At 41.5% G+C, this 19,296-nt stretch overlaps 2 protein-coding genes and 1 long non-coding RNA gene across 3 annotated transcripts; 2 read left to right on the top strand and 1 right to left on the bottom strand.

The window, feature by feature from the left end:
• The first annotated feature begins 1,799 nt into the window (after positions 1-1,799).
• slc12a9 (solute carrier family 12 member 9) lies at positions 1,800-13,568 on the top strand. Its single transcript, XM_020085914.2, has 14 exons — positions 1,800-2,154; positions 6,047-6,304; positions 6,442-6,576; positions 6,659-6,796; positions 6,871-7,173; positions 7,270-7,377; positions 8,083-8,194; positions 8,292-8,449; positions 8,535-8,617; positions 8,697-8,821; positions 9,268-9,460; positions 9,545-9,719; positions 10,747-10,893; positions 10,989-13,568. The coding sequence occupies exons 2-14, from the start codon at positions 6,085-6,087 to the stop codon at positions 11,828-11,830; spliced, it is 2,739 nt and encodes a 912-aa protein (XP_019941473.2). The 5' UTR covers positions 1,800-2,154; positions 6,047-6,084; the 3' UTR covers positions 11,831-13,568.
• On the bottom strand, positions 13,439-18,560 carry hsd20b2 (hydroxysteroid (20-beta) dehydrogenase 2). The gene is made up of 11 exons (XM_020085546.2): positions 18,338-18,560; positions 17,137-17,183; positions 16,898-16,973; positions 16,709-16,819; positions 15,979-16,046; positions 15,801-15,845; positions 15,689-15,723; positions 15,514-15,595; positions 15,319-15,384; positions 13,820-13,969; positions 13,439-13,728 (listed from the first exon to the last, which is right to left on the bottom strand). The coding sequence occupies exons 1-11, from the start codon at positions 18,486-18,488 to the stop codon at positions 13,585-13,587; spliced, it is 975 nt and encodes a 324-aa protein (XP_019941105.2). The 5' UTR covers positions 18,489-18,560; the 3' UTR covers positions 13,439-13,584.
• Positions 16,706-18,086, top strand: LOC138404858 (uncharacterized). Its single transcript, XR_011238619.1, has 4 exons — positions 16,706-16,825; positions 16,923-16,999; positions 17,522-17,625; positions 17,952-18,086. It is a non-coding gene; the product is annotated as an uncharacterized lncRNA (long non-coding RNA).
• Positions 18,561-19,296: the final 736 nt, after the last annotated feature.

Raw genomic sequence — 19,296 nt, 5'->3', positions numbered from 1 at the left:
AGATCACGCGGTGCAGCGTTTGCAGAAGGATCCTCAACCGTCCGTGCAGCTCTTTTCAACCACACCCATGAAATACTATGAAACCCCATGACCCCCCTCAGATCAGGACACCACCCTGCAGCCTCCACACGTGGACTGAAAGCCTGGAAACTGTGTAGATGTGAGAGGATAAACAGATCAATCCTCCCTTTAATTTTAAATGTTCTAATATAAGATCGTTTCACGTCCTGCAGGCTGCAGCACCACAAGGAAAAGCATGATGATAGTTCAATAATTCTTCTCTGCACTTCACCACATCTACAGTTATTTCCAGTGTTTTTGCAAGTCAGTGCAGGGGCGAATCCATGGGTGGGGCTGGAGGGGGGGTACATTGGCCCCAGTTGAAATCTAATTGGCCCCTGAAGTGCCCCTTTCCACTCAATAATCTATTTTTAGTCTTTTAGATAAACTAACAAAAATGAACTCCAGGCTATGTCTGCAGAATTGGGAACGGATTTTACCTGTCCCGTTCATATTTCAGGAATGACATAGATTCTGCCTTTCAGGCATGTTCACCACAACACACAAATCTCCAGAGCGTTCGGGTGAGGGGTGGAACAACAGGCAGGATGTAATTCATTCTGCCCTGGTGAGATATTTGTATACTTTCTGTTTGTATTGCATCGGTTACATGTTAGAAACATCATCAACACACCCGCTCACTCATTATGAATCCTCCTGCTGCGTTCTTACATCGGCCACGTAGACATCCTCCAGATTTTTTAATGTAGGGCGCTGGCAGGAGAATATATGGAGAGATCAGGAGATTATGTGGAGTTCACAGCATGTTTCAAAAGCAGCTACAACCACAATATTAACAATAAATAAGAAAACTTGTTCAGAATGTTTGTTATTTTTTGAGTAACACAATGTGCTTGATCAGGGAACTATTTTCAAAATATGTTCACTTATGTTTGACTTTGCTCAAAGCTATAGAGCTAACAATAAACTGTGTATTTTCTCAGTCAAAGCTATTACTGTTAATTCCATATACTGTGGGATTTTATAAAATTCATATGTGGAAGCACAGACAGATAAACACAGACAGATCCCCCATCCAGATATCAGACCATGAAGTCAAGTGATACTGATTGTATGTGATGTTATTACTTTCATACCATTAATCCAACTTAAAAGTAAATTGCAGTTTTGTTGTGTTTAACACAATCTCTTTTATTTCTTTTGTTGTTTGTTGTTAGGATCAGAATGGACGAAGGCTTTTATGACTTGCAGATTGCACACATCAGATTTTAGCTCTTTCAAAATTTATTTTTAGGGCAGGTGCCATATTCAACTCACTTTTATCCTGCATTATTATTCTGGGTCTTACACAATATGTCCTTGAGTACTGTTTTTGGCTGTTTATTACACAATGTACAGTTCTGCAGCTGCTGTAGCACAATGACCGAAGAAGAAATTTGGGACAATAACATATATTTTGTCATTTAAATAATAAAAGCTATTATTTAAAAAAAACACACATCAGGTGCCTCCTGCTGCTAAATAATGATCCACTTCCTCATCCTGGACGCCATCTTTATCAAAATAGCGACCCCTGGTGTGGAGAAATGTCATTACAGTTCAGGCGACATCACAACTTTTACTCATGTGATCACATCCACAAGTTCTTGTCCCCCTCAGTGCGAACCAGTGGAAGAACGTGTGTGTAATGTTCCTCGGTGAAGTTATTTTAAATCACAGTTCGAGAGCAGGTCTGACTGCGCTGTAGCAAAGGGGCGTGGTTAGTTTGGAGGAGCACTACCTGCTCTGATCATATTTGGGTTTGTTTGGTTTTTGTGTGCCCTCCCTCCTCTCGGTCACATGGGCGGTGTCTACTCCCCCCGTGACACCTCAGGACAAATAACACAGGGAGCAGGCGTGTCATGGCTGCTTGTGTTGTCATTGGGCCGATCATCACATCCTGCACGCCAGCATCCGAGTGTCGGCACGGCTCGGCTCTGTCCGCCGGCCCGCTCCGGTCACTGAATCCGACCGTCCGCCCCTGACGTCCTCAGCCGGGGAGACAGGCAGAGGAGACCCGCGGGGAGGGAGCAGGAGAGACGGCTGCACCGAGCAGGAAGCGTGGGGGAAGTGTGGAGGAGGAGGTCCGGAGAGGTGAGTTTAAACTCCAGTGTTTTAATTGGAGATAAGTAAAACATCACGGGGTGCGTCCCGCTGTGGAAATCAAGCGTGTTTCTGAATGACTCCGCAGCGGAGTGTTTTAGAGAGGGTGCGTTGCTTTATCACAGCAGTACGAGCCGCAGGCGGCGCCACCACCACTTCCTGACCCAGCACCCATGAACCTCGAAGAGTCACGAACCTAAAACAAACACCCCAAAATACAGAAGTGTTCTGATCCACGTGTTTAATATTTAGATCACATGAGTTTTTAATGCGGCGTAAATGTGTTTTACTGAAGTTGTTAGAAAGGTAGGGCCTCACTTATTAGGCCCTGCTGGTCTGTATGTTTGATTTTTAGTACAAACCATTCAGAGAATGAAGACAATCAGAATAAATGAAATATGATGGATGAAAAAAGGTGAATCACTTTAATATGGGCTCACAGGAAATATTTAATATTAGTAGAACAGTGTAGCTGCATTATTTATCCATGTGTTTACCATCTGCCCCTCAGAGGACATGAAGTTTCTAATGCCGCATCTGCTACATCATCATGCTGCATAATTCAGTTTTTACCTATGTATTACCTACAGTATACGTAGACAATCAGCCATGAAAAGATAATCCAGTACAGTTCTCAATCAAATAAAATGAAGTTAAATATGAATTAAATTACATAAAAATCAATAAGGGAGCACATTAAGACCTGAGGTGCAGAATTAAAATGCAGTCTAAAAACACAACCCCCTAAAACCTGAGGGATTTCTGAAGACTTGACAGAATTGCCAAGGTTTCCAAAAAATGTATTTCTCAGCTTCTGAGGCAAATAGAGACATGAGGATGAGACCTTAAACATTTAGCTTTCATTGCAAATCATCACCTTTCCCTAAACTTTGACCATTTAAAAACAAACAAACAACAAAGCTGTCAAACTCCCTGAGATCCTCCTGACCCCATCTTCCTCCTCCTCTTCCTCCTCAAACACATCTCTTACGATCTGAACCTCAGTCAGCGTGTCAGCAGACACAATGTCTGTGTCTGCATCTTCTTCATTGTCATTGTTTTTTTCTGTTTCTGAAACACTGCTGTACTCTGCTTCAATATTGAAGCAGACATTATCTGAAAGGCTTCTTTAAAAACTTTTTTACAGGTAAAAGAAAAAAATAATTTCCCATAATGCGTTTCATCTTTCCTGTATCTAGTTCTGCAGATCACAATGTGTTTCATTCATCACATGTCTGAAGCAATGACATCGTAAAATGGTGTGAAGGGGTTTATGTCTACATGTACAGCATGTGTGTGGTTCATATTGCACATTCAACTTCCTTGTTTAAACCCGTGGCAAGTCATCTCACCATGATGGAGTTGTCTGTCTCATCACATGTATTTGACTCAAGACAGTAAATGATGTGCTACTGTATTCTGAGTAGCTGATCCCCTAAAGCTGCTTTCAGACATGCAGAACTCCAGATATTCTACCGAAATTAACCAGAGGGGATCCACTGAGAATGCAAATGTCTGAGTCATTCACTGCAGACTCTGGAGTTTGTCCTGACAGTCCCGAAGTATAAACTCTAGAAAATATCTGAGTCAGTCCATGTGAGAATACAGCAGGATACTGATATTGTGTCATTTGTAAAAACAAAGCAAATATCTTACAGTGAAAAAGAGGTGCCACTCATGTAGAAGGCTGACAAAGATGTCAACAATGTGTCAGATGTGCTGGAAACAAAGAGAAAGAGTTCTGCAGCTGATTTTATACACCTCCTGCAGGCTGTTTCACTCCTCGCCTGAATGTTCTGGACATTTTCTTGTTAACACATCTGACTCTGAAGATTTCGTGCTGCATTCTTCATTTGTGAAAGGCAAATGTTTGGAAAATCTCCAGATCCAATTGTGCAGACATTCTCTTATGAAACCTTATGAATTCACTAGATCCAGGTTTTATTTGGATGTGCACCAAATTGTACACGCTCATAAATATCAGTCTCCTAAATATGCCAGATTTTTTTCATTAGGATTCATGAATAAGTCTTTAAGAAATTAATGAAAATGTTGAAAAACTCCCCAGCTCACAATGATAAAGAATTTAAAAAACAAATCGTGGATCCGCCCCTTGATCTGGATCTATGCCAGAATTCAACGGGTTCTTCCCCTGACCCATTTCCATCCAGTTGCTTAGTTTCAGTTCAACTTTCAAAACAATGTCAAAATCTAGTGTAGCAAACAGTTTCAGGGTGTGATCTCCATGAGATAATCTTGTGTCTCTTGCATGTCCAATCATGTTTTGTTGTGTGAAACGTCTGGCCTCATTTACATTTGCCATCATGTGATTCATCATGACCATAGATCATGACCAATGTTTCGCAGAGAAGGTTGCATGGTGTTAAGGAAATTCTGGCAATGTTTTCTGATGGCAAAGGTGTACGCTGGCGTCAGAGATAAAGAGGACGGAGGGCATGCTGCTTAGCTGAGATGTAAAAGCAGACAAGCAGGTGTGAATCAGCTGACTGCAAATACCAAGCTGAGGTGTGAGCGTAAGCTTTCATTAAGGAGGTTACAGTCGTAAATGTTCCTCCCAGTCTCTAACTCGTGGTGTCCCCGTGTGCTGCATGTTTGAGTAGAAGAGAAGTGACTCACTAGGGTAAAGAGAGCAGGTCAGTGACACATGAAGTACTGGTGAACCTGTTTGCATTTCATGTTTGTGTTGAGCCACTGAATCATATGTATGAATATAAAACACATTTGCTGCCTCAAAAAACCCCCCAAATATTTTGAGATTGACCTTTTTAGATTTTTAATATTCTCAGCTGCTCTCAACCCTTTAAAGTAAACACCCAATGTTTATTTAAGAATAGGTGGAGTGCTTCTGTGAACATGACGTTCGTCATTTTCAGGAAGGTGTGTGTGTGTGTGCGCGCACATTTATTTTGAAAAGGAGAACATCAAGTAAACAGATGTGGTATATAATTATAACAATTTTTATATAGAGCCTGTATGATATTCTGCTTAACTTTGTCCCTAACATATGGGAAAATGTTTCATGAGAACAAAATTGTCAAAAAAAAAAGCAGGGATTGTTGCACCTTTTCTGTAACATAAGGGTTTTATAATAGAAAACAATGAATCTGACAACTGACGGAAACTAGAATTTCCACTTTGTGGGGTTGAGACACTTTGGCTTCACCCTTGGGGAGCTGCTAAGTCGTCCATCTTTATATACAGCCTAAGGCCTGTCAATATAGTATATGTATCAAAGATGTAATTGAATGAATAAAATAAACTATTAATTGTATAAATGATTCCGGTGAATAATTTCAGTGAATAACATGCCGTCTTCACTTGGAGACTATTTTTACTGAGAAGCACAGAGGACCGATAGAGACATTCATCACATGGTGCAGCAGCGACAATCACCTGAAGCTCAACATCTGCAAAACCAGTGAGTTTATAGCGAACTAGCAGAGGAACAGAAGCTCTCCTGTCCACATATTAATAAAACAGATCCGACTTTGTTAAGCTCTGTTGTTCTTCTTCTGCTGTGTCTACAGAGTAAAATCCCTGCTCTGTGTTCACATGCTCGGGCAATAAAGCTGATTGTGATGGTTGTTTGTTATGACAGAAGATAGTAGAACCACCACAGTTTGAAAGTGACCACCAAAGTTACTGTCACTGATTCTATATCTGACCAAATGTGAAGTATGTTCACAGTCTTCCTTCCTGTTCATGACTTATGATGTTTGATAATAGTGAGAACACCATTATGCATTATAGTGTCTCTGTGACGTTGACCTTTTGGAAGTAAACTGTCACTGCTTCAGTTCATCAAATTCTGTGATAATATTTCACTCCTTTTGAAAACTGTGTTCCCTGATATTTTTCACAGAGCAAGAGGACTAATCTGAACCCCCCCCCTCAGCAGCCATGTCAAACGAACGCACCCCTTTGATCCCCTCTGGGGTGTGCGGCCTGTCTGTGACTGCGGTGACATGCGGCACAGCGGCATGTGGCGCATCGCCAGACGCCAACCCAGAGTCCGGCTCAGAGACTCCAACGAAAAACCCCAGACAACTGAACACTTTTTTCGGGGTGATGGTGCCGACCATCTTGTCCATGTTCAGCATTGTGCTGTTTCTGAGAACAGGTGAGCGACATGTTTGTGAGGAGATCAGAAAATGAAAAGCTGTATTTGTAGATAGTGAATGTTTGTATGAACTACCTCCAGTTGAATACTGAGTCATTGTGCGGCAGTGACCAACACTGACACTGTCTCTCTTCCAGGGTTTGTGGTTGGTCATGCGGGGCTGTTACAGGGACTCCTGATGGTTCTTGTAGCCTACACCATCATCTCTCTTACAATACTGTCCATCTGTGCCATTTCCACCAATGGTGCGATACAAGGCGGTGGAGCATACTGTATCCTTACCCAACAAACCTTCTTCATGTGTTACCTGACCACTGCTGCAGTTAATCACATACCTTAACACAATGTGATCAGACATGATCAGTCGCTCTCTGGGCCCGGAGTTTGGAGGAAGCATTGGTTTGATGTTCTTCTTGGCCAAAGTGTGTGCATGTGGAGAATATGTTCTCGGTCTTGTGGAGGCCATACTTGACGTATTTGGTGCAGATCCTGGTAAGTTTTTATTTTCTTTCTCTTTATAAACAACTATGTAATTTCTGGATTTTTACCTCTAGATTCTGTTTTAGAATCGTCCGTGTCCCAGGGCATCCGAGTGCTCCCTCAGGGTTACTGGCACGCAGTACTTTACAGCACCGTGGTCCTCCTGCTGTGTCTGCTTGTGTGTTTGGTGGGCGCCAACATCTACTGCCGCACCGCCTTCGCCATCCTGCTGGTGGTCACCGTGTCCCTGCTGTCCATCTTCATCAGTTCCGTGGCAGTCAAGCCTCGGGACTTCGTCATCACCCACCAGGGACCCGGCAACCAGACGCTTCGTTACAACGCCAGCTACACAGGCTTCAGTGCGACCACGCTGAGGAACAACCTTGGCTGTAAGTGTTGATGTGAGAGTCTAATGAACAGCAAATCCAGATGTGATTTATACCTCAAATAAAGGTTCTACTGTTGTTCCTCATTTTTCTCTGTAGCTGGTTACTCTCTGGACTACAGCACCAACACCGTCATGTCATTTGCCACTGTGTTTGCCATCATGTTCACCAGCTGCACTGGGATCATGGCCGGAGCCAACATGTCAGGTTAGCGCTTGTCTTCATGATATAACAAAATATTATGTTGTAGTGGAGGGTGTCATTGCCAATGGTGCAGTGTAAATAAGTATGTTTACTTATTTTAGGTACCTGGCCCCTTATTGAGTATTTCCATTTAATGCAACAAATTGTATTCTCCTCAATTTCAGAGGGAAATATTCACCTTTTTACACCCCTAAATTTTTTAAAGAACTTTAGTTACCTGTTACTTTAACCTTTTACGTTCAATAAATCTATAAGGCAAGTCCATCAAGCTGATATACTTGCATACTTTAACTTAAAGCAAGGGTTGGTAATCGTGGAAAAGCTAGCAAGAATTATGTAACCGATTATTCCCACCCCCTTTCTTCGGCCCTCTCCTCAAAGCCACACCCCCAAAACACATGAACATGCGCTGCCTGAAAACTGCAAGCTAACCTGAGGCTATCATCTCTGCTTCAGCGGTTCATTTATGTTTCCCCGGCTATTGGGACGTGAAGAGAATTTCAACAAATAAGATAAAAAGTGGTATAGAAATATATTACCAACCCTAGCTTTAACAAATTTTGAATGCAAGACTTGGAGTATTTTATGGTGTTACTGCTTTTACCTTTGAATTCAATACATTATACAAGATGATATCAAGAAAGAGATTAGTGTTTACTGAAAGGGTCACCAGATTCAGCAAATGCCTTTGTCCAAATGTTTCTGCAGGGGAGCTAAAGACTCCGAGTGTTTCCATCCCTAAAGGCACCATCATTGCTGTTTTTTACACGTTCACCGTCTACGTCCTCCTCTTCATCCTGGTCAGCGCCACCTGTGACAGGTCGGAAATAACTCCTATTAGTGTTAATATTGTCTAATAATGTGTAAAAAGATATTTAAAAACACAATTAATTGTTGTAATTCTCATTTTTCTTTAGGACCCTGTTAATTCAGGATTATGGGTTCTTCCAACGTATTAACCTCTGGTCACCGCTTGTTACTATCGGGATCTACTGCGCCTCTCTGTCGGCTGCAATGTGCTCTATGATCGGTGCATCTCGTATCCTCCACGCTCTCGCCCTGGATCACCTCTTTGGTAAGGCATGAATCATTTACCCACCATACCAGTGCCTTTGTTGCGTATGGACTCGTTTTCTAAGAGACTTCTGTTCTCCACACAGGTCTTCCATTAGCCCCAGCCACCGTCACATCGAGATCAGGGAATCCATGGGTGGCAGTGCTGTACACGTGGGGCCTGGCCCAGGTGAGCAGAGGTTCTGCTGTCGTCTGCTTTCAGAACAACACCTTGGTGTCCTAACCGGTGGTCTGTGTTTGTGTGTCAGTGTGTGGTGTTTGCAGGTGAGCTCAATGCTGTGGCAAGTTTGGTGACTGTTTTCTACTTGCTTGCCTTCGCTGCAGTTGACCTGGCCTGTTTGGCTCTGGAGTGGGCGTCGGCACCAAATTTCAGGTAATAAAAGATCAGTCATTCTAAAGGGTGAAAGAAATGAAATAAAAGGGATTCTGCAATGTGATTAAGTACATAAATGGTTTTAATATCTGTTTCCTGCTTAATGTATTAAACAAAAATCAATTTGTTGAAAGTTGCTTGTAAGGTCACCTAGTTTAAAATGGCCTTGGAACTTCTAAGGCCGATGCTCAGAGGTTGAGGTGAAGTTACACTTTAAGTGAGAGTTATAGTAGATGAGCTAAAAATGTAAGATAGCCAATGGCTCTTTTCTTAGTGAGTACAGGTGTAAAAGCAACATCAGAAAGCCAGAAATATTAGCACCAGTTCACAACGTCACACAGATCACCTGGATTCTGGGACAGTTTGTCATTTTTAATGCTCTCCTCCACTTCTGCTTTTCACATGTTCAGCGGCCTCAGTTTTTTTTGTCTCTGTGTGTTTGGCAGACCGACCTTCCAGCTCTTCTCGTGGCACACCTGCCTGCTGGGAATCCTGAGCTGTTTAGTCATGATGTTCGTCATTAACCCTGTGTACTCCTCGGGCAGCATCGTCCTCCTGCTCCTGCTGCTCCTCTTCCTCCACTACAGGTCGCCCACCAGCAGCTGGGGCTATATCAGCCAGGCTCTCATTTTCCATCAGGTACACACACGCACATGCACAAACACACATGCACTCATCAGATGTGTTACAGCTCATCCACGGTGCTGTTTTTCTCTTGTTCAGGTGCGCAAGTATCTGTTGATGCTGGACGTGAGGAAAGACCACGTGAAGTTCTGGCGGCCGCAGGTGCTGCTGATGGTGGCCAACCCTCGCTCTTCTTGTCAGCTCATCCTGTTCGTTAACCAGCTGAAGAAGGGAGGGCTGTACGTTCTGGGCCACGTGCAGCTGGGGGATCTGGGTAATTGCTGTGTGGATGGTCAATGCTGGCCATCTGCAGCCGACAGTATTAAATTATTTTTATCTCAAAATCGCTTTCTCGCTGTTTCCCTTCCCCACTTGTTCAACCAGCTTGTTTTTATTCTTTTAATTACCGCAGACAAAATGAGATCACTGTCATTGTTTTCTTTCGCTTCTTCGCCCGAATGAAACGGTTGCTTTTTAAACTGAACTCCTCTTTTGGCCATCTCCTGCGTGTGGAAGCCTGTCACTGCTGGATGGAATCAGCCTGGCACCATGTGTGTTTATTTTTATCGTTCAGTCTGAGAGCAGATGATCAAAATGAGCAGCAAATGTAAAAGCGTGTCACATACCTGCTCTGATTGGCCGACCCGAAGTCCACAGAGGCTCCATCATGGAAAGCCAAGTCGTGGGCTTTCACTTTCCACCTGCTGCTTCTCCTGCATTATTAATGAGTATTTTCTCTCTGCACCGCAGTGGCATCAGACCACAGTGTCTCAGGCTGCCTTTTCTGAAATCAGTCTAATCTCTAGCTCCTTGCATTCTCTTAAAAATGACACATATCTTTACCAAAGTGTGAGAAAGATATTCAGTTTTTTAAAGTGATGCACCTCAAGGATTCATGGAGGAACTGTCCGACATGTTCCATCACTGGTGCACCAACTCACACATTGCCTCTCTGCCCTCTGGTGTCCATTAGAGGACACTGCGATGTCTAGATGTAATATAATTTACTTGCATATTTTCTGACACTGAACTGTGTGAAGTTGTTACATCTGCCAAGGAGGTTATGTTTTCATGCCTATCTGTTTGTAAGCAATATTACTACTGAATGGATTTCCAAACAACTAGGTGGAAGGATGCAGTATGGGTCAGGGAAGAACTCTGGTTCAGCTTGATTGAATTCAAGAGGACTGTTGCGGTATTCACTCTATTGAGTGCTGTACTAGTTCATGTCATGGCTTAACTGTTATTTGTATTATTCAAACCCATGCAGTATGTTTACTCCTGGCTTGTCTCTGTTGTAGACTCGCTGCCATCAGACCCGGTCCAGCAGCAGTATAACTTCTGGTTGAGCCTCGTTGATAAACTCGGGGTGAAGGCGTTTGTAGATCTGACGCTGTCTCCCTCTGTCAGACAGGGAACACAGCATCTACTGCGCATCACAGGTTTAGGTAAGCTCCGACTAACTCCCATCATGCACGCAATCATTTATTAACCTGCACTCTGTGACTCCTGTGCACTCTGCTCATCTGTTTCTCCAAACAAGGTGGCATGAAGCCCAACATGCTGATTTTGGGTTTCTATGACGGCTGCACTCCCGAGGACTTCTTTCTACAAGATTCTGCTTTCTATGACTCATCAGTAGGACAAAGTAAGGACGGAGAATATAATTTTGGCGTTGACCTGCCTTCACTGCAGGCTCATTTCCCCCCAGTCCGACACGATGAGAGCCCACGCTGGCTGTCACCCGAAGAGTACGTTGGGATCATTTCTGATGCCATTAAAATGAACAAGAACGTGTGTCTCGGCCGCTATTTCTTCCAGTTAGAAGGAGAAGGGAAAGATAGCAAGGTAGACGGATCAGAGCGGACAATAGACGTGTGGCCTCTCAACCTGCTCCAGCCCGGCAGCCGAGATTACGAGGACGTGTGCAGCCTCTTTCTGCTGCAGATGGCCTGCGTGCTCAACATGTCCAGCAAGTGGCGCCACGCGAGGATGAGAATCTTCCTGAACGTAGAGACGGAGTCCAGCGACCAGGGCTGGGTGGTGAACGAAGAGACGTTTCGAGAGCTGCTGAGGAAGCTGCGGATCAGGGCGTCCATCAAGATCGTGCCGTGGGACTCTGTGGTGCAGCACCACACTCAGCCAGACATAGAGTGTTCCACAGAGCAGATGCAATCTCTGTCCGAGGGCTTCCTGTCGGCAGTGAACTGTATGATAATGGAGCACAGCTCGCAGGCAGCTGTTCGCTTCCTGTATTTACCTCGACCTCCTGCTCATCACAGCCAGTCACAGCAGTATGTGGCTCAGCTGGAGGCAGTATCCAATGGTTTAGGGCCAACGCTCCTGATTCACGGCATCACCCCGGTCACATACACTGATCTCTGAGCACGTGCAGTCAGGTTTATTCGTCACGTTCTAGGAAAATGTCCTATTTTTCACATACTTGAACTGGCTTGCGCCAAGAAATTGACACTTTTGCTTCTTCTTTTTCATATAATATAACCTCGTTACATTAGCTTTGGGCCTGTCTTCTCAGATACAGTAGATAAATATGTCAAAGGCTCTTGAGAACAAAAACACACTTTGTTTTGAGCATTACAGGTTTTCTCAGAGACTGAATATAGAAAGGTCTATATGTAATTTCAGGGATGAAATTCTAAATAAGTTGTGTTTTGTAGTTTACCATTTAAAGGTTCAGTGTGTAGATTTTTGTGATATCTAGTGTTGAAATACCCCTCACTTCACCCTCCCCTTCCAAACATGATAAAGAACCTGTGGTAGCTTCAGTTGTCATAAAAAAACTCAAAAGGTGTTTAGTTTGTCCAGTCTGGACTAATGTAAAAAACATGGTGGCCTCCGTAGAGAGGACCCCCTCAAAGTAAATATAAAGTATTTAAATATAAAGTATTTCCTTTAAAGTAAGGGCCTTTTCTGGGGAAAAGAAAACTACAATTCATACAATTTAAATGAAATAAACTAGTGAAAACATGAGTATTATTCCACATTAAATTTCTGACAATAGATCCCTTTCACCTAAATCTTACACACTGGACCATTAAATCTATGTGATTCAGCTTTAAAATAATTGTCTTATTAATTTTTAGTAATTGTTCTTTTATTGATTTTTTTCTCCCCTTTATTCTAACATTCCTGCCAAGTCGTCAAGTGGCTTTTTGTTTTTGTGTTGAACTGCATTCTGATGTTTCTTCTCTGTGCACATATGCAAAGACGCTTCTTCTGCTGCTGAACGTGCTTCACTCGTCTTCACGAAGGGACCTGTTGTGTACATTTGAATTCATAATGACGATGAATGTTGCTATTTTATGTGCTAACTTAAGTAATATTGGAATTTGTGCTTCACAATGCAATTATACACCAAAAGGGTCACACTGATGGTTACGTTGAAGCTACTAAAATATTAAATAGGACCATCATTCATGACTAAGGACAATTTAGATCAAGTGGAGATTAAAAGTTCTCACATTCCTCACTTATAACATATATACTATATACAGAATGAAATGTTACTGCACTTTTCCCATGTTTTTGTGTCATAGTGTTCAACACTGCATGGATTTTGGACCTTGGACATTGAACGATGCAGGAAACAGGAAAGGTGCTGAAAAGCATCTTGGTTTTGCCATTTTCACAAATTCCATCTCAAGTAGTGAACATTGAGACGTCAGTCATTGACAAGAAAACCTTAAAGGTCCGTCACTTGTTTACTAATGGATTTAGTTACTAATGATCCTGTAGAGTAAACGTATGCCAAATGTACTGCGTGATACTATCTTTGTAACTGTAAAGTTATTCCAGATTATATGCTTAAAACATTGCTTAACTGCGATACAAACAAATTGTGTGTGTGTATTTGTCAAGTTTAATAATATATACAGTAACAGAGAAATGATAATTAAAATACAGTGGATTAAGGCTGTTGAACATGGATAGATAAAATATGATGTACAGATAATTGAAACGTTAATGCAAAAATAAAGCATACAATAATGTAAAAAAATATATTAGTATTTGCCATCCTATGATATTATACACAATTTAGGTATTTGACCTCCAGTAATATATACTGTAAGTATTCATATCAATAATCATTCAGTGAACTTCAGCTTCTGTGCAGATGATTACTCTTCCTTTTCCCTGAGTTTCTCCTCTTCCTCACACACTCTTCTTTTACAGTGATTCAGCTCTACTAAGCATTGAAGTTTCCTGATGAGGAATTGTGACATACGCAACCAGTCTGGCAGGAGAACTGTGAGAGCAGCGTTCTGTCGGATGAGAGGAAAGAGGGTGTGAGAAGTTAAGGTACTGCAGCAGCTGACAATTTGTAAGTGATCACAAGTTGCTCATCCCTCTGACCTGCAGTGCGTGGGACAGACATCCGCTGGTGTAGCTGGAGTGACCCACGGTGTTTAAAGCTTCATTTGCGAACTCTGAAGCACTTTTCACGAAGCAGTTGACTTCGATGTTGTGGGTCATGTTGGTGGACACCATCAGGGGGGCCACACACTGGGGAAACATTCATTGTAGTTACATGGATGAAACTTCCCTTGAAACAACGAAACATTTGATCAAAAACACCAATGAGACTGAAAAACATTTAGTCCAGTGCAGAAATATCCAAAGCACAGTGAAAAGCTTCAAATACAGCAAATTAAAAAAAAAGATTTATTGAGTCAGGGGGAGCCACAGGGGCCAAAGCTTAAATGTCTCTGTTCAAATACATTATTCTGTTGGGGGATCTCTGCAAACACAGCACCTCCAGGAAATCAAATTTTCCAACAAGAACTAAACCTGATGGTTGAGTCAACAGCCACACCATGTCTTTAAAATGCAAAGTGAAATAATTACCTCTCTCTCCCAACTGTGGCATTTCTAGTATTTTAAAGCTACACAACACCATTAAGACTGGAGCTGAGCTGATTTTGGCCACAGAAAGTTCAGGAGAGAAATGTCAGACATGTTTGACTTGTGAGGCCTCAGTAACAGTGTCTATCACATGGTTTGTCCAGCAGAGAGCACTAATGAGTTTCTTTTTCAAATGTAAAATGAAAGACGTCCTCAGAGAAATAGCAAGGGAAGGTGAAGTAATCCAAATCCCAGTCTTATCAAGCCACCATGTGCATTATTGAGTCTCACTTACTATAAAAAAGCATGAAGTGTCACTGGTAGAACAATATTTAAGTATCTGCATGATTCTTTCTTGGATCTATTCTGGTACTGGAGAATTTTTGCAAGTAAATTCTCGTTTTAAATCAACATGACGAGATGGTGAATCTTTGTACATTTCTTAACCTTGAGCAACCTAGAGAACCGCTTGTGAATCTGAATATTATTACCTCTGTCCTACTGTATGTTGGTTTGTTGGTTTGGGAGAGATTACATCAATAACTGAATGGATTGTGTACGGGTCAGGAAACAACCTGTGTCATTTTGGTGCTGATCTGGATCAGGGGAGGATCCAAGAATTTTATTTTCATATCTTTACCATTATAACACAGTGTGCTTTTCAACATTTTAACCATTTCCCCAGAGAATAATTCATGGATCTTGATGAAAATAAATCATATAGGCACATACAGGCCATTCTAGTTTTTTTCATTTGCAGCTACCTGTATGTATTCCAGTACACCATGATTGCACAAGTTTTAATATTCTAACAGTGGGTAGAATCAATCCTACAAATGTGTTGTTCAACATCAGGTCATGCTTCAAAGTTAATGAACTTTCGAACGGTATAAATCATATACTGCATATGGTATGGGTGCTGTGCTGATACTGCATAAAAGGGCTTATATCATATTTGACCTTCAGTCTGAACAAGAGTTTGTGGACTCAGCTTGTGTTGCATACTTTACCTGCACAGTAATTCCCTTTGACTTGTACTCAGCGTGCAGACACTGAGAGAAATACGTTACAAAAATCTGGAATAGGAGAAAAATCCCTGTTACAAACCAACAGAGCATTTTAGAGCGTGTTATGAAGCTGTGTGCTAATGAGTGAATTTGGGATCTGATCAGGGTGTGTTTGAATGAATGTGGAGGAGAAGCTACCTTGGTGGCGGAGTAAAGCGACAGGAGAGGCTGCGGACGTACGCCGACCTCAGAGGAAATATTGATGATCAGCCCTTTCTTTCTGCATAGGAGAGAAAGACAAACATCCAATTACTTATTCTATTCTCTCATCATGTCAGACCCACTGTGATAGTGTGAATATTTAAGACAGTACCTTGTGATCATGCCTGGAAGTACCAGTCTGGTCATCTGAGATCAAATAATATAAATTAGCATCTTTTTTACAGCTCTAGTGGGCGACTACACTCATTTACTGTTTGTCTTACCTGAGGGACAGACAGCATGTTACAGTTGATAACCTCAGTGATTTTCTGTTTGAAATAAAAGAACATGGAAAACTATGTGAATCAGGCCAACATGACATTCCTCACGATCTGAGTGAGTCAAAATAAAACACGCAGTGCATTTTGTTCAGGAGATTTGCATTTATAACAACAAACTTACCCGCTCAGGATCAGGAATATCCAGGAAACAGGCAAAATTATCAGAATAGACCATTCCTACATTGTTGACTTTGGATTACAAAGAAAAAAGAAAGAACCTTCGTTAATAAGTATTTCTTTAAATGAACAAATTAAATTGGTCTTTAAATGTGAAGAAATGAATCATACAGTACTAGAATGACCAAACAGTCTCCTTATGAAGCCTCATTCAAATTTAGGAGATCCTGATCCTTTCTTAACCTTGAGTTAGTGAACTATTAGTGAATCTGAATAATATTACCACTCTGTCTTTGTGAGCAACAATGCATGAAACAACAGAATGGATTTCCCTGATAATCTGTCCTGTGGTTTTTGCGTAATCTAACCAGCCAAAGGAACTTTGGCAGCACTCTCAGGTCTGCACCATAAATATGAAGCTCTTCGGTTTATCAGCCCGGTAGCTTAGCTTAGCATAAAGACTGGAAACAGGTAGCCTGGCTTAGTACAGAGGTAAGAACAGCATCTTCTGGCACTGCACCCGGCCCAGAAATAACCCCATGATCGTGAAGTCATAGTTGTTCCTTCTGAAGGAGCCTCCATTTGCTATTCTCATATTCATATTTGATAATCTCATTGAACTCTCAGTACTGCATGTGTAACATAAATGTATTTATATCAATAAATATATATCAATGTGAGGCAATAACATCCTGTGGTTTGTCCTCTGCTCTTGAATCTTTTTTTTCTTTTACCCAAGACTCCAATCTCCAGGCCTTGCAGTCCCTCAGCGATGGCAGGGTAGATGCTGTGGCCATCTGTGAAGTCTGCTCTGATTGTGCGAGTCTTTCGCCCATACTGATGCTCTGAAGGTGATAAAAGAGTCAAACATGTTTTCATGATAACATCAGTAGGACATGCAGTGCTGTTCGTACCTGACTCACCTATTTCTTTGGCAACTATTCGCAGCTTATCGTCAGATCTGCTCACCAAGACGACATCCAGGCCTCTATGTGCCAGCTAGAAGGAGACATGCAGACCGACAGGTTTGATTGCTCCTTTGATCAACAACCCAAACTCTGACACTCCTTCTATGACAGCTTTCCTCTCCTTTAAACTTTAAATAGGCACCCTTCCCATACAAATGTTAAGAAATGGTTGGAGAATGAAGCTGCAGACTCACCTCACAGGCGTAAGCTTTGCCAATGCCAGATGTAGCACCGGTGACAACTGCAGAGAGAAGGAAGCACAGGAATGTATCATTTTAGGATTGTTACAACATAAATAAAACTGACACTCATTTCTCAAACTCTTCTGCAGAGAGGCATTTCTCAGATTCACCCAATCTGAAAATCTGTCTTTATTCCTGAAACACTGCTGTTCTTTTCAAAACGTTGAAATGAGACAGAGATTATAAACTGTGTCGCTCATCAATCCAAGTGAAAAGATAAAAAAAAAATTGAGCTTTGCTGCTAAAGCAATAGAAAATCTCTGAATTTAGTATTAATGATTTTTTTTTAACAGAGCAATAATGTATTACTAAAATACAACACTTACTGTAACTGCAGAGTAACTAGTGTCATACAGCATTCACTGCATTCTGAGAGGAGCTAAACTGCAAATGTGAAGCTGGGATCCGTTCTTTTCTGCAGCCATGTCCACATTTGTTTTGGTGAGTTGCCACTTTATTTAATACATGAATCAATAAAAACTGTATCAGTTTTGTTTCCAGGTTGTTTGCATCACTGAACATGTGCATATTACAATGAATGGATTTGAGCAGCTAGGTTGAATTTGATAGATATTTACCTTCTAGTCAAGTAACAAATTTTAATGTCAAAGTTACCATCTGGACATATAGTTTGCCATAGAATTCATTAAGTCACGGCTGAAGTAACGTTCGTGCATGTTAGTTATTGGTTGGTTATTCTGCAGTGCAGATTCAACGTTTACAGGGAACACTGCTGCTGCTTGATAAGTGTTTTTTTTCTTTTACAGGGAAACTTTGAACTGAAAATGGAAAACTGACTCAAAGTGCAAAGGTTTTGAATGTTTGCAGCCAGTGAGAAGCATAAGTCCCATCAAGGAAGAATGTGAGCAGCTTATCACATCCTTTATCAAGCAAGCCCTACAGAGAGGAAGCCTGCGGTGTGCTGCTGCAGATGGGTGTTGAAAGAGAATGTCAATATTCCCACACTGTTTCCTGCCACCTTTTGTTTGTTAACTTTTGATTAAATTATTTTCCACCACAGACATGCATATGAACTACACTGTCAACATGTGGCACTGGCAGGTTTTTCTTACACATACAATAATAGACACTGTCAATTGTTTGTTTTGCTATTAATGCAACCTGTCATGAAGTATATTTTATTTGACTTTACCTGCCCATTGTCCATTTGTCCTTAAATCCATGTGCCAAACCTCTGCCAGAACAAACTGTCTGAGCCCACGCCAACATCTCCAGGTCATGCTCAGCAGTTGGAAAACAACCGTGAGTCCTCCAATGATGGTCAGTACTTCACTGAATGACATCTTGACAGTTCCCTTGTAGCACTTCAACCCTTGTAAAGGAGGTTAATCCTAATTCTATATAAAAGGAAATGACAACGTTTTTTATGTACTGTATCACATAGGGCTCCTCCCATGCTGCTCCACCCCTCACTGTGTGTCATGAGGCTGAAGCTGGTAAACCAGAAAAAACAACCATGCAAACACACAATGCTTCTGAACTTTTTCAATTCCCTGCAGGATGAAATGTAGGAAATACATTAGCATTAAATGATTGAACATGTCTTCCTGTCAAACGGTTTGGCAATAACAACCACTTCAACTGACCCAAGTGCTGCTACCACATCTGGAAATGAAACTGAACATCATCAGACTTTGGTCTTTATGCATTTTGTTTTGAAGCCTTATAGGTTAACACGCCAACTGATCAATAAGAACTTGTGTAATGGTATATTTGTGGATGAACAGACTGTTGTACACAGAAGGAGCAGATTTTTTAATTGTTTAATCACTCATAATCATCAAATATGATTGTCAATATTAATGGTACGATTAATCAAAATTGCTCAATCTGCAATTAATATTTATACAATGAACAGTGAAGGTTTGAATCCATGCACTGACTCTCACAATCCAGCTGTATTCACACACATATGCACAGATAATCAACAAATAGGTCAACAAATAGAGAGAGAGGAGGGGTAATATTGATGGCACCCGAGACAAGTCTAACAGTTCGCTACCACATGGTTCTCTGGTTGCATTCCATCATAAGAAAAACATTTTTAAATCAATGGAAGACATCAAGTTGGAATAATATGCAAGAATAAAG

This window comes from Paralichthys olivaceus, chromosome 15 (assembly GCF_024713975.1).
Source record: "Paralichthys olivaceus isolate ysfri-2021 chromosome 15, ASM2471397v2, whole genome shotgun sequence".
In the NCBI taxonomy this organism is placed as follows: Eukaryota; Metazoa; Chordata; class Actinopteri; order Pleuronectiformes; family Paralichthyidae; genus Paralichthys; species Paralichthys olivaceus.
Note: the sequence above shows the minus strand (reverse complement) of the source record. Positions and strands in the feature narration are given on the sequence as shown.

Bases quoted from the DNA above. Each gene is read 5' to 3' on its own strand.
- slc12a9 (XM_020085914.2), top strand. From the start codon at position 6,085: ATGTCAAACGAACGCACCCCTTTGATCCCCTCTGGGGTGTGCGGCCTG. The intron at 7,174-7,269 runs GTAAGTGTTGAT...TTTTCTCTGTAG, and splicing joins GCTGAGGAACAACCTTGGCT to CTGGTTACTCTCTGGACTAC. The intron at 8,195-8,291 runs GTCGGAAATAAC...ATTTTTCTTTAG, and splicing joins GTCAGCGCCACCTGTGACAG to GACCCTGTTAATTCAGGATT.
- hsd20b2 (XM_020085546.2), bottom strand. From the start codon at position 18,488: ATGTCATTCAGTGAAGTACTGACCATCATTGGAGGACTCACGGTTGTT. The intron at 16,820-16,897 runs GTGAGTCAGGTA...TATCACCTTCAG, and splicing joins AATAGTTGCCAAAGAAATAG to AGCATCAGTATGGGCGAAAG. The intron at 16,047-16,708 runs GTAAAAGAAAAA...TGTAATCCAAAG, and splicing joins CCTGGAGATTGGAGTCTTGG to TCAACAATGTAGGAATGGTC.